Source organism: Fringilla coelebs (genome assembly GCF_963513975.1).
Source record: "Fringilla coelebs genome assembly, chromosome: 3".
Lineage (NCBI taxonomy): Eukaryota > Metazoa > Chordata > Aves > Passeriformes > Fringillidae > Fringilla > Fringilla coelebs.
In genome coordinates, this window is record NC_140030.1 from 49,328,663 (window position 1) to 49,343,812 (window position 15,150).

Sequence of the window (15,150 nt, forward strand, 5' to 3'; positions counted from 1 at the left end):
ACTATTTTGTTTCAACATTGTTTTACATGGGTACATGGCATTCAACCATGGCTGAGGATTGTCTTTTAGTTTTACAGTTGTACATATCCATGCTCTCTGAAACATTATCTACCTTTTGCTGTAGTAAAAATTACCAGCTTTAGAGTAATTTACCTTTTAAACTTTTATCCCTTTTTTCTCATGCAGGTTTAAAGCTTACAGCTATAATTGTCCCCATCTTCATCGTGCTGTTTCTGTTCTTGTTCTCTGGAATTTGTATCTGCGCAGCCCTACGCAAGTAAGATACTGGTTTTTGTCAAGGAAGGCATTTCTGGGTACCTAGCTAGCCTGTCCAACTCCATGCCCTCTTTACCAGGGAGCTGGGAGTGGATCCTGTTTGTCAGTCTTTATTTTAGGTAGAACTCAGCTGTCTCTGTAAATTGTATTTCTTACTGTATGCCTCCCCTAGTCAGAGAAAATTGAAGGTAAAGCAGGTCAGAACTGTGCATAACCAGCTGTTCTCTTCACCCTGCATGTACCCACAAGCATTGAGGTGTAAAGCAGTCAAAGGCAGGATACTTACCACACTAAAGCCAAATGAAAATGCAGTGAAGGGAAGATCTGAGCTATCTATCTGGATCATTTTCTTTTATTTCCCTCCTGTTGTGTTTCTGCTTCCCAGTCCCTTAAGTTAGAGCACTTAACCTAGGAGGCTGGAAGCAGAGCTTGGCTCTGTGGAGCCACACATACACTGGTGTAAGCAGCTAAAAAAAAGCTATTTCATCTCACAAGGCTGAGAACTGGAAGAATCACTGCTAACTGTGCTTCCTGCTAGATGCCCATTCCTATGAACCTGCACTTGCATGTCGAACCAGGAAATGCTTCTGTCAGCAGATGGGGATTTGGAAGTGTAAGCAATGCTCTGGTGATGCTGCTTCATCATCAGTGATAGTCAGCTCTGCCCTGGATTCCCAGGAAATCTATAAAATAGCCAAAGAATTCAGAAGAGCAAACCTAAACATAGCCCAGAGTGACACATCTAGACATAGACACATCAAACTGATGAGTGCCAGCCCCAGAAATTTGAACACCAGCACTCACAACTTGCGCATAGATGGAGAAAAATAAAATGTCAAAGTGTTGGTTTGCATGCCTGATGTTCTAGTAAACAACAACTTCTAGGAACTCAAAGTGAAGCCTTGTCCTCAGCCACAAAATAAAAAGGCTCTGCTGGAGCTGAGGCATGAAGCTGAAATGCTGTAAGTACTGATGTTTATAACCCCTTTCCTCTCCTCACAGGCGAGAAGCCAAAGGACTTTCTTATGGATTATCCAGTACTCAGAAATCAGGTTAGTGGAGCATCATTCACTTTGTCCTGTCCTGTCCACTGGGCCAGCAGGAAGGGGTTTATGCAACTAAGCATTTAATACTTGTGAAATAGCATCCACGTTTCCTCATTCAAATTCACCTCTTCATACAAGGGAAACAGCAAATGATAGTCCCACTTGTGTCATCCTAGCACAGTGCCCTGAGAAACAATATAATTTGGTTTCTATGACAGAAAGGCAATTAACAAAAGATCTATTATACAGAGTGCATAAATTAGCATGTAAGAGTGCTCCCAGGTGCCCTCCTTTTCCTTCCCACTTCCAAAATACCTATTTTGCAGAAAATTGCTGCTTTTCTTTTCTTTTCCCCACAGCAGAGGGGATTGCCTTTCTTGAAGAGAGCAAGGGATAATCATTTTTATGGCTTTAATATTTTCTTCTCATTGCCCTCCCTGGCTGAAATTGTGTTTATAAAGCCTAACAACAGTGAACTGTATTGAATGAGGGATTGGCTTGAGCACACTGCTTTAGGAGATGACTGCAAAATCCCGATGAAGTATTTTCTTTGTCTTCTTTTCTGGAGTGGGGCTCCCATCAGCTTGGGAGTTGGGGTGTTTTTCCTGGCCAGCCAATTCTGTCAAGGAATATCCTTCTGAACCTCGGCTTTCCATAAAAAACCCAAACCACTGAGCACTTCATATGTCTCTTGACAAGTCTCTTGCAATAGCTTAGTTCCAAAATTTCATCCCTCAGTAGGTGCTGACGTCAGTGAAAGGAATGCTGTTACCCACTGCAGCTCGCCCTCATTAGAAAATTAATTTGTACTTAACATCATATTTGCTAATATGATTTTTCAAGGTCACATCATAATCCTTTCTCACTTGCTAATGAGGACAAATCCCAAGAAATCGGAGATAGCCTCTTAGCCAGTCAGTTCATTTGTTGTGTGTCTGCTCCATAAATCAAGCTCCTAAGCCCTTGTGAACCAGGCTTGGGGCTTACAAAGCTGTGAGTCAAACTCACCTCTCCCCAGACCTCCTGGCGCAGGCTCCAGCAAGTCCCTGACACTGTGGATTTTTTTCTTTTCTGTCTTACAAGGATGTTGTGAGAACAAGTTAATTGATGAGTGCAGGCGCTCAGATACCAATGAATCGGAAACCACACAAATCTACTGCAAAAGGAGAAATTTTAAGCATTATTTTTGCCACATATTCAATGCCAAAACATATCTGACTTAAAGTTGGTATTTTACCAATATACTTTGTTAAGGCATCACTGTAGGCACCTACAGAGTTTGAGCCCTTCTTGCCAAAAAATCTTATATAAACTTGGAAATCCCAGTTGATGATTCACTTCTTCCTTCACCTTCCATATTTAGGGGGCTTTTTTTAAACAAAAAGTCCATTTTAGACATGTTTTTTAACTATTGCAATATATTGACAGCAATGATTATACGGAAAATTAAACTTACTGGTAAATCTTCTGATTCTAAGCATTTAGCTTGCTGATAAGCCTTCCCATTTAATTTCTTTTTCACAGGTTGTTGGAAACAAATCAAGCAGCCCTTTACCAGACATCAGTCAACTGAATTTACCATCAGCTATAATAATGAGAAGGAGACACCACAAAAGCTGGATCTGGTCACCAGTGACATGGCAGGTAACAGCTGCTCCCCCTCGGATGCATCCCTTTTGCTCTGTGTGCAGAGCCAGTAACAGAGAGAGGGATGGCCCAGCAGTGTGACAAGCTTCAGCTCTTATGCAAGCTGAGACCCGGGAATAGTTGTATTTATGTTCATCCCAAATGTATAGTGAAGCAGCTATAAATATATTAGGGAGGGAAAGACCTACTGTTTTGGAATTTTGTTTTTGTGGAGTTGTTGGAAAAATTTCCTGACTCTGAAATACTTGCAGCTGAAGGTAATGATGGAAGGCACTCAGATATGGATGAAGTGCAAGAATGTGCCTAGGATAGGATTGCTTCCCTTTGCTGACTAATTTGTGTGTTTCTATTTAAACACAAGTGTCTCTGGAAATGGAACACAATATGATGCCCCTTGCTGCTGATCAAATAGAAAAATCACTTAGTTGGTTTATGATGGGATTTCATGCCTAGCTGGAAGTTGTGCTGAGATCCCTGTGCGGCTTTCCTGAACTATCTGGGAGATGAGGCCTCCTGAAGAGGAGGCAGGTAGACAAGAGGGAAGAAGTAAGCCAATCATAGCACTTCTCTCCTGGGCTACTTTGGCTCCAGGTCACTGTTTGGATAGAGCAAATCCCAATGAAAGAGCATCAGTACTATTTGCATCCCAAAGGGATGATTTTTAAATTCATCCTCTTAGCACATCTTATCCCTGCCTAGTCTAGTCTGTCTGGTGAGGCTAGTGAGACCAGCCATTTCATGGAATCAGTGATCAGCACTCTTGAAGAAAGATTAGCTTCCTGTTTCCAGCCTCCAGACCTTAGAAATTCCTTAGAATTCCTTCATTGTGTTTGGCAGAGAAATACATTTAAAAAACAAATGGATGGTTACTGTAATTCCATATGGTGCTGCTCTCAATATCCTTCAAAGACAGTTTCAATCCTTTATAGAAACTTTCAATATAAATATGCAGAGACCTATAGGGCAGTTTTAAGGAAAGAGAATGAATAAAGGTTGCTCACAAAATATGGTTTTTTGGTTCCCTGGCCATGTCTGGGAAGTCTTTGCTCTCTCCACCATCCCCTCCTACTGTATTTATGGGAAGTCTGAATGAAGTCTCAGCCTTAGCATTTCACCTACAGTCTCCTTAAAATTAAAAACCCCATGAAATAAGAATGTGAATGCAACCTAGAAATGTGCCATTTAATAATTTAATTGCAGGGAGCACACAGTTTGCATTTAGGTTATCATGCTACATGGAATTCCCTCACTTCAGACTGCCTGCTGGTTCCCAGAGGCAGCCAGGAGGAAGCCGAGATGCTCCATCCTGAGCGAGAGAGATTTCTGGGGATGGCAGCAGCGATGCTGGGGAGAGCTGCACTACTTACTTAGAGAAATATCATAACACCTTCACCCTACATGCTGAAGTCTGGGACACAGCCAGAAACTGCCAAAAAGATTCACAGGACATATGGGATCGAATTCGACGCTCATGTCAGATGAACCGCGATGCCAGAACAGAAACCGAGCTAACTTCTTCACGCCTGCGTGCAAACACCATGCTTTAGCAGTGTCATTTACTGGAGCTGTTCAGGCCACCCTTGGGATCTGGAAGAGATTGTCACCAGCGCCAAAGCGAGAAAGTTAGAACGTTCACTTTCCTCATAATAGTATTGCTTGTTTCTTCAGAAAACCTTCTCGTTCAGACCTCCTCACACGGCAGCCTGGCACCTGCCTTAGCTAGAGGTGCAAACACGTGCTTCTTGAGGCCGTGTTTCCTCCATCTCGCCCCTTGCTCCTGCTCAGGCCGTTTGCCTTAGGCCAGCTCTATCCCTGCCCTCCCCCTTGACTGGGTGTCTGCCCAGTCCCTCCGGCAGCACCATTCCCGCTTCTCCCCCCAAGCTCACCCCCCCGGCATGCCTGCAGCCGTGCTGAGCTGGCTTAGCACATTTCACACTTCCATTGACTCTCTTGGCTGCCGTTTTGCCTAACTTCATCCTTCTTGTCAGTCAGCTGCTGTGAGATGCCTTTTAAATAAAGCCGGCGCGTTAAGAATCCTCTGGGCATTTTGATTTTTCCAAAAGTGGAACACTCATTTTGGAGAACTTCTAGCTTGTGGATCCTCATGCAGGGTCCTTGTCCCGTTTGTTGCTAATGTTTTGTTGACCTCACTCTTTTTTAAGGCTTTCAAGTATACTCCAGAAATGTTAATTTATTTGGGGGGGTAGGTAGTGAAAGGGAGGGAGGGAGTAGAAAAAGAGGTGGCAGATTGGAGCTTCTCTGTGGAAGAGCTTCTGCCATGTTCTGCAACTCTTGCTCGCTGAAGGAGGTTACAGGATCGATGTTGGGGAAAGGTTTCTTCACATCCCCAGTAGCCACACTTTCAATACAATAACAGAGCAGCTTTTCAACATAAAATACCTATATATGCGTAAGTTTTATATATATAAGATAACCAATCCATGCCTTATTGAGCATTTCATGCTTCCTTTTAGATTATCAGCAGCCTCTCATGATCGGAACTGGGACGGTAACACGGAAAGGATCTACTTTTCGCCCCATGGACACCAAAGAGGAGGGAAGAAGGGGGAGTTCTGAGTTTGAAAACCACTATCACTGCCCTCACAGAGCTAATAGGCACGAATATGCTCTGCCCCTGACCAGCCAAGAGCCCGAGTACGCCACCCCCATCATAGAGCGGCACATAGCAAGAGAAAGTAATTTCTCCCCTGAGAACGGCTACAACATTCCCGTCGCCTCATCTCAGATACATTCCCTTACCGCCGGCAGCTTCTCCAGTTCCTGCAAAACCGACACCAGGAACGGAGACTATCAGACACCCCAGAGTGTCATAAACTACGACAAACCCAAAGTTAATGGTGTTCTGACCTCCGTGAGCTACAGCACAGACTACCAGAAGCCCCAGCAAACTGCTCTCGGGGGCGAGGGTTACTCCACGCCCAGAGACTGCCTAAAGCCCATAAGCCAGACAGCAATGACAGCTCTCTTGTGATTTGCCGAGCAGGAGCGGCACGGTGCGCAGGAGCGTCACTGCACAGCTTTCTGAAGTGAAAACAGAGTTTGGAGGGACTCTGCTGTGGGAGGCAGAAGGCAAACAAGCCCTGTGTACATAATATTGCTGTCTTGCTGGGTTCTGACATCTGAAGAAAGCATATGCTGTTTATCACTGTTTATAGCAAGAGAGATGTTATCAGTGAAGACTGTACATCTTATTTTCTGTAACTGATCTCAGTGCTCCGTTTGCAATGTGTGCAATTTGTACATAGCTTTTATTTAAGGACAATTTCTTAGGTTTCCTTTTCACCTGGGGGTTTGAAAGGATTGCAGGAATGACTATTTAAGAAAAACAGTCCTCTTTTTCTGTCTTTATCTTACCTGCTGCTGTATTGGCAGCTGTAAATGGTGTATCTTATGGTTGTGTTGATTCATCTCCTTTCCTATGATAACTAAAGATAGGGCTGTAGTTCTAACTGGGAGGATAGAAGTTAAACTTCTTGCTGCATAATGTGCATGAGAGAAGGCAGCTGAGTATTTAAATACTGTGCTCAAACACAACTTCCCAGCTGCTTTTTTAGCAGCAATTCTCACATGCTTGAATTTGATCTAGCATACAAGCTGAGCCCATCAAACTTGCAATTCATGTTAGAAAACAGGTACAAAGGCTGAAACTGGTTTTGGGTTCAAGCCATGGTTATCATTCCACAACAGGAAAAAAAAAAACCAAAAAAGAAACCAAACCAAAAAACCAGAACCAAACATCATACCCAATACCAGCTAATCTGGAGAAGTTTTTTGTGGTTTTATTTATTTAGGAAGTGTGTGTGTAACCAAAATGTGAATTTACAGCTAAGAATTCAATGCTGTTTGAGCCCTAGCTGATTCTTTTGCTGCTAAAACTTTAAGGAAATTTGTTCCTTGGCACAAAGCAGCAAACTTCCTGAACTCTTCATTTCTCCACTAGGTATTTTTCTGTCTTACAAATTAAGTGTAACATTTCTGTTAAAAGTATTTCGACTAACTGAAACACACCGTGTGTTTAGTTACTGTTGCAGTTAAATTTGCAAGACAGCCCCTCAGCACTGTTGTTTTTGAATAGTTTTTCTTTTGCAGCTAATGTTTCTCTTAGTTCCGTTTTCAGGCAAACTTGAAAAAGCTTGGGATTGGGTGCAATGTATCGCACAGTAGCTGGCTCCTCTTTCAGCAGGGGCAGCTTTGGAGCAGAGCAGCTTCTGGTCATGACTGGGACCGTCCACTGCCCTTCTACCTCCAGTACTTGGGGCATTTCTTTGAATTCAAAAGCTTGTCCTAAAATGTCAAGAAGCAATATACTTCTGTGAAGAAAGAATGGTGCTATACTCAAAGCACAAGGCTGGAAAACGAGACCAGTAAAACCTGAGCTCTGGGAAAGCCGCTCTTTGAAGGCCCTCCCTTTATTTCCTTGTATATAAATGGGATGATCTGCAAAGGATGCAACGAAGATTGATCAGTCTGTTCGCAGAGTGCTTTGAGATCTCTGGGTGGAAAGTGCTGTCAGAGGACAGACTGGTTGCAGTGGTACTGCTCATAAATACTGCTGACTCTGGCCAGACCTGAACTTAAAGCAAGCTCTGAGTGGGTTCCTTGCATGCCCCTGTTTTGCAGCCTCAGGCGGTGCCGTTCCCCCACGCTGCTGCACCGTGCATGCGATTCCCCTGCAGAGAAGAAAGAGTCAAGGTAACCTCGTAGCCTTCCTGTGTTTGCTGTCAATACAGTTTCTGTGAAATGTCTAAAACACCTCAGGTCCTGAAGTGAAACAGCAGCAGCCTGTTTGTTAGACTGAGCTGGGCGGTGTTGTTTACCTTCTGTTGTTTACATGTCTGTGTAAATAAAGAACACTGGTATTTGTAAATCAGCCACACAGGCCTGCCACTTCACTCGGTGACTCGATTATCGCTGCACGCCCACTCCCGCCACACACCCTGCAGGGTGACAAGGAAGTGTTCCTTACGCCCTGCAAAAGTGCCAGTTGCGCTGCTGCAATTCACAGCTCCAGTGTGACAGGCTAAAAAAAGATTCTCTCAGTGCCCCATTTAGCCCAGATTTTCTGTCCATAAGCTCTAGAGAGGAAGAACCCACAAGCAAACTCCTGCGGCAAACCCCGCTGTAGGACGCGTATGATTGAGGAAAGGATGAGGATGCCCTCCTGATGAGCTTGAAACCAATCCTCTGCCCACACAACTCATTAGCCTGACTTGTCATTTGACAAACAAGTCAGTAATCAGGCCTACTCCCCACCTAATGAGACAGCTAAGGAACGCAGCAATGCAAGGGGACCAGGCAGCAGATGACACTACTTGTATTATAATGAACTTTTTGCATATTTCTGCCACATGCTTGGCACATCTGCAGCACGGTGCAAGTGTCAAAACCTTCTTGGCAGCATCTGCCCATTTCTACTGTCATTCAAACCCATCTTAACACAGCTGATTTAGCCTAATGGAACATTTGGTCTCAATTTAAACCTTGCCTTCATCCCCACCCCCGTCAAAAGTAACCCAACAAACATCTTCAGCCTCCCTTCACAGCGGCTTAGTGCTGACAGGGACAGCATCTCCTGGTCACTGCCATGGTGCTTCATGGTTCACATCTGAGTGAATGCTGAGTGTGGTTAACGCTAAAAGCCTTGGGCCACTCCACCTTGGCCTAGGAAATTTTTAGCAACCCTACCAGCAGATATGCAAGGGAACTTCCTACCCTACATCTCTCTCTCCTAATGGTGGTAGAGATAGTAGAGATACAAAATCCTGGTATCGGCGTGAAAGAGGGTTGCCTGAATCTTACCGGTGCCTGTGCCCATCCTCATGTGCAGCCTCTGAATGGCTTTTTACATGGTGATACATCAAACTCCAGCTTGTCTACATCAGCCTGTCCTCACTGCCAAAGCCAGAATGCAGGTATAGCACAGGCAGCCTTATAAAACATCACAGGTTTAAAAACCTTTGTTCCACAGTGAAGGTTAGAGTATGCACCATTTTGGGATATTTGCACACTCAGACGGCCTGTTAGCTCTGGACCTCTCTCCAGCATCTCTAGAGATTCTGTGAGAGCAGTCTGATCCTCAGGTGAGGGGAGACTTTCAGTGGTGTTTTGATACCAAACGTCTTCCCCCAGCAGGCACTCCCAGTGGGTTGGAACAGAAAAGCTAAGCCAGAGTCCACAAGAAAGTTAAATATTAACTGCTCTTGGCATTTAAAACCTGTCCGTGCCATTGCTATTGACAGCAAATCTCTGACTTTGCTGGGAACAGGGGCAGCCCTGTAACTGCACGTCTGACTGAGGGAACCGAAGGAGGTGGCTCTTGAGGTAAGAAAGTGTAAAAAATGGTGTCAGCTACCTACAACTCAAACCAAAAAAATGTTAGCATGCATTTCCAGCTGGTGCCTTATATTTAAAACACACACACAAAAAAATCCAAACAAAACACAGGAGGTTGGACTCTAATCATTAGAAGCAGTTGGTGAATCCCATGGCTGGTCTGCATCATTGGCACATTGGCATGGCTAAAACCTGGGAAGATTAGGTTTTTAATACAGACTTCCTTCAGATTTTTCCCACTGACTGTCAGAGAACTGGCAGTCCTTCACTCCAGGGGCAGATTTTAGTGGAACCCTGTGTGTGAAGTACAAAATATTCCCTACACAGGATGGGAATATCAGGCTATAGGTCGCATTACAGGAGAAGATACCTAACTGTACTTACCTGTTTGATAGATCACTATCATTAAAACAAAAAGTGAAAAAATGAAGAGAGTTCTAAGAAAGGAGTCTGTCTTCTCAAAGCAGTCCTGCAGGATCAGATGGCCACTGAAAAGTAACCTTGTAGAAATCCATCTGTATTCTGCTGTCCACCCTCTCTCCAAAATCAAGTAAGCTTTGCTCAGCTTAAACGTGGGCCTCTTAAACGTTCCCCAGCCTGTAACCAGGCCAGACCAAAGGAATGACAAGGTTATGTTGTTGCATTCCTTTTTACTTATTATTTTTCATAATAAAAATTGTGTACTGCCCTTTTCTTTCTAATGTCAGCTATGATGTAAGTTTGTTCTGACCTCCACCCTACACTGTGATTAGTATAGTGTGAAAGCAGAATTTACCATTTCATTTAAAACTCATCAGTGTTGTAGATACCTACACTGAAAATTACCCTGCCGTAGCTGTGGGGTTAACAAGACTACCAGTGCAATACCTGAGAATTATTGAAGATAGGGTGAGTTTCACAGAACATACTTATTTAAAAGGAAGGTGCCATTTCTGCACAATCAGTTTCAAACTTAAAATAGAAACCTCTCCTGAGGGCTTCCTTTTTTTGAAGCCCCCTTCCTCCCCCTGGTACAGTCCTACAATCCATTAAGGACATGCGACAAGGAGTCAGATAAAGTATTTCTAAACTAGATAAAGACAAGAAGGAAGACATCCTTAGTTGGAGAAAATTCCTGCTACCCATGATAAGGAGGATGCCTCACATCTAACTTTCTGTGCTATCTCACTGTATAGTCTGGACATGAGAGTTTGGAGACTTTCATTCAAACGTCACCAATTTGATTAGGCTTAGCCTCACATTAAGTGGCTCTAAGTCCTGAGAAACCTTTGCCATCTACAGTAGGCAAAGGTTATTTAGTAACCTCTTGTCCTGGGCTGAGTTAATTCATTACTTAGACACTCAGAGCACAGCTACTGCTCTGCCATGTGACATCCAAGAGATTATCATCCTGTTTATTTCTGTATAGTCACAAGTATAAATAAGAGAAATCCAGGAAGGAGACAACTTAATCAAGTTAAAGCACAACATTTCTTGCCATGATAAAAAATGAAAGTCAGCAAATATGACATTGTAGTGTTACTAAGGCATTTGTGCCCTGAATAATCACCCTGAACAAACCTCAAGAATCCATAATTTTAAATAGACACAGAATTTTTAACAGACTTTACTGGAAAAGTTCCCTTGTATTATTAATGTATTAATAACCTGCATTATTGACTAACCCAAAGAGGAACAGTACCCTGAATATCCAGCACTTCCTCCTACTAAATCTGAGCTACCAAAAAAGAATGAGAAAACTTACAAACATAACAAATTATTCAAAGCCTGTAACAGTCTCTCAGCCAAATCAGATGACAACAGACAATAATAGACTTTGAAAACACATGTATGTTGCCTACTAGAAAGCAGGCAAAAAGGTAGGGAGGGAGCCAAAATTGTAGGCTGAAGAGAAACATCAAGACCAACTTAAAACAAACAATATAGAAACACAGCAATGGGTGATGCCTGAGCAGTGACAGGGAAGTCATCAGAAGTCTTCCTCCATGAGGAGCGGCAGATAGCGAGGATGGTGATGTTTGCCATAAAACAAGGGGAGAAAAGACCCAGACAGTAATATTACCCACCACCCTGCCCATGGTCTGAACAATTTAACCCACTGAGCATATACTAGAAACCAGTCTTTACAAATGCGTTTTGTGCATCTTAATTTCTCTGGCCCAGGCAAACACCATTTTGCAGATGGGCGAACTGAGATAGACAGATATGCTGCCACCTGTCCAGAGCTGTAGCAACAAATCAAACCTATCCAGAAATGCCAAGGCCTCTGAAAACATCAACCACAAACCTGTGAAAAGTCCTCTGTCAAGCAGGGAAAGACAGGGGCGATAAAGACTAAGACGAGCTAGCAGACCTCACTTGAAGAGGCAGCTTTTCTTCACATCTATGGCTAAGCTTTTTATCCTTAAGTGACACCATCTGTTCTGACAGACAGTTTTATAAAATTTGAATAAGGTGACCTGGATAAAGCATGCCTGCTATATGGAAATGCCGGTGTCATATATGGATGTGGAAAGGTTGTGGATGGTTCACGCATGAAGCACTTTCAGCATCTCATCATAAAAGGCCACACAAACCTTTTCTGACACGCCACAACACAAAGTGAGCCATGCTTTTGATAACAATGCTGCAATAAGATGTCTACTATCTTACAAAGACCTTGCAGATGACATTCATACTCCTAAGTATTCATGTATATAGGTAACTTTCTAACATGAAGTCATGGTCCATCCTCCCCCTTTATAATACAACTGCATTACTGTACAAAGACCAGCACCAAGGACATAAATATGTCTCTGCTGACAGGTCTAGTGATCACCTGGCTAATGGCAACAAACAAGGCCTGCAGGCTGGACTATCATTTGGTGGTGCCTGGAAAGGAGCACCAGTAAAGAAAACACAATGGTGGGTCAATGTGAACTGACCTTCCTCTTTCTCCAACCACGAAGCTTCTTGTCTTTGCTGGACTAGAGCAAAACACAATTGTCATCTTCTTTTTTCCCTGCTTCTCCTCACCTGTCATGACCATGGGCAGTCTCTGTTCCAGCAAAGATTCCAGGAATGTGACAAGGCTGGTTCTGTATCGTGGTTGAAGGGCACTGGTGAAGCGCAGGCAGGAGTATTTATGAACCTACCTGGCATGTAGGTACTGATAAAACTTCATGTTTTGTCAGGGCATTCGGTCCCTTCTTTTGGAAAACCTTAACCCATTCACAACCAAGAGATAAAACATTTCACTGTTTGTCTCTGAGTTTGTAAGAGAGCAGAGCACTCATTTTTTAAAGTAATTGATAGGGATAATCAAGTGGTTTTCAGCAAGTCATGAATGCAGAGCTGTATGTAATTATACTTGTCTGTGTTTACGAGTGTTTGGACATACACTTCACTGATATATAGAGGGGACAATTTTTAAGTGTAGTAAGTGCCATCTGCAAACTACTTGCTACAGGATGTCAATTAGACTGGATGGTTAATTATTTTAAGATTACATATTTCTAGAAATAGTTCTGATAAATAAAGTTTTTCTATATTTTTTAATTAATAAACCACAACCAACCAACCAAACCACAAAAAACCCAGCCCATGAAACAATAGGTTCTGTTTCTCAAAGGTGCGTTAATGCTGAAGATTGGAGGGAAGCTGCTGCCCCCTCTTGGCACCACACACAAATGCAAGTACTTTGCACGGAAAAAGAAGAATCTGGTCACAAATTACAATTACTAAGTAATAGACAAGTTTGGAAGTGGAAAACAGCATAAAAACTGACACAGCCCAAAGTACACTTGCCTACTTACCTAGACCATTCACTATACCTTAGTAAGATATGGGGGTCATAATACATAGAATTGCCATGTCTTTCATTTTAAAATAAAAGTAAGTAATATGTGACCTAGATTTAAAACATCACTTCAAATAATATTTAAAGGAGCACCCTAATTCTGCTATCTTCCTGAATTGCCTTATAACTCCCCACATCTCTCACAAATTAGGAGAGCACCTAAACTGCCACACTGGACAAAAAAGGAAGATCAAATAAAGAGGAAAACCTGCAGCAGCACTCATTTGACAGCTATAGAGAAATCCCCCTTTATCATACGTAGGAAGTCAATTTCTCTGTTCCAAGCCCAAACCTGCCACCCTGAGAAGCTGAGGTATCCACTGCAGGGTTTAAATTGTAGCACACATGGGGAATCCCTTCTGACAGAACCACAGACTACCATGCAAATTATAAATTAAACCAAGAGGTGCATTTATGAACATAACTCAAAGGCTTCACTTCTACAAGAGGATCAGCATGGGCAACCTATAGCAACCTTCTTCCTTGACCTTTAGCAGAAGAAAAATCAACAGTGGCAAACTCTCTGCAAGTTGTTCAGCAGGGATTGAATAGAGACATTCCATTTCTTATTGGAAGAGAAAGCATTCAAGTCAAAGACATTTCCAGAAGTATAAGCCCAGTGGACTATTCCAGTTCAGCAGTATGACTTTTAATGCTTCCATTCCCCTAAAGAAATTGATGACAAACAGAAAATACTTGGACAACAGCAAGTAAAGTAAGATTAGAAAAAATATTTTCATGGGAATCTGACTTATTTCATTTGACAGAAGTAATAGCTATGCAAATATTTAGACAGTTCATAGACAAATTAAGATTTAATCAACAGGATTTACAGAGATTTACAGATATAGTTGAAGACTTGCAGTTTTAACAGAAAAGTTACCAGCTGTCTCCCAAGCACCCCTGACTTCCAGCACTACAGGCAATCAAAACATGTCTGTACTTTCCCTCTACTTGTATGTACATTTTCCTAACCTCCTTATTGAAAGCCAGCCACTGAAAACCAGGCAGCAGAGAGCTGATGGCACCACAACTGATGCAGGAGAAGCTGGGGAGCCAGCTAAGGCTGCAGCTTTTGCATTTCAAAAAGGAAATTTGAAGGAACATAAGAGTGCCAAAAACTCTGAATGGAATTGTCATCACTATCTCCAGTAGAAAGTTACAAAGAAAAACTGTAGCCAGTTCTCCTTGGATCAATACATGGACTTTTAAAATACCTCTCATAAGGGACTGGAAGAGCATACTCCAACAGGGCCCTCAAAACATTGGCCACTTCAATGCTTAACCTGGGTACAGCTGGAAAACACATGCCTTAGCACATGAGGCAGAAGGCGACAAAGAGCCACCAAATAATTTGGGCAGTTGATTGAATCAAACACCTGTATAGAGAGTGGAAAATTTACCCAAGTGACTTAAAGTTTTCACCTAGGAATTGAAAATCCTTGAAAAATACTACTTGGCCTTTTTCAACCATTTAACTCAGAAGCATCACGTTGTACACAGAAGCGGGCATCACAAGCAGATTCCAAAGTACATCTGTGGCAGGTGAACAGAGTAGCTAAGACAAGGCTATTCTGAAGCATTAGAAGCAATGCTTTTAATGAATTTTTAATGGATTTTTAAAAGAAAATCCAAAGAAATTGAGTATTTCTCTTTCAAAGTCAGCATGTTTTCCACTTCTCAACTCTTGGTTCCCTTACAACTACAGAACTTCTAAAGAATTGGGAACTGTGTCCTATGGGAAAAGACACACTGGACAAGGTGATAATATTTTCCAATTATTGTAGTGTAAGTTGAAGCTTACAAAGGCGAGCTTGAAATATGTTAGCCCATTTTTTCTCAGGCCATTGAACTGAGGTTTTAATCAGCAAAACCAGACTTCTTACACATATCCTAAGTCAGGACACATTTCTCTTCCTTCACATGTGGATCTCTGGAAAGAAAAATGCAAAGGACTCTTCAGTGACCACAGTCACTGGGAGCAGCCTC

General features: G+C 42.6%; 1 protein-coding gene across 1 annotated transcript in view; it reads left to right on the top strand.

The window, feature by feature from the left end:
• The window catches only part of DCBLD1 (discoidin, CUB and LCCL domain containing 1), a gene marked incomplete at its 5' end in the record, with an annotated part of 46,205 nt that extends 38,459 nt beyond the window's left edge, over positions 1–7,746 (top strand). Inside the window, 4 exon segments of the mRNA XM_084202522.1 lie at positions 187–277; positions 1,279–1,328; positions 2,847–2,966; positions 5,444–7,746. Coding sequence (XP_084058648.1) covers positions 187–277; positions 1,279–1,328; positions 2,847–2,966; positions 5,444–5,961 — 779 coding nt within the window. The 3' untranslated portion in view covers positions 5,962–7,746.
• Between the last annotated feature and the right edge of the window lie 7,404 nt (positions 7,747–15,150).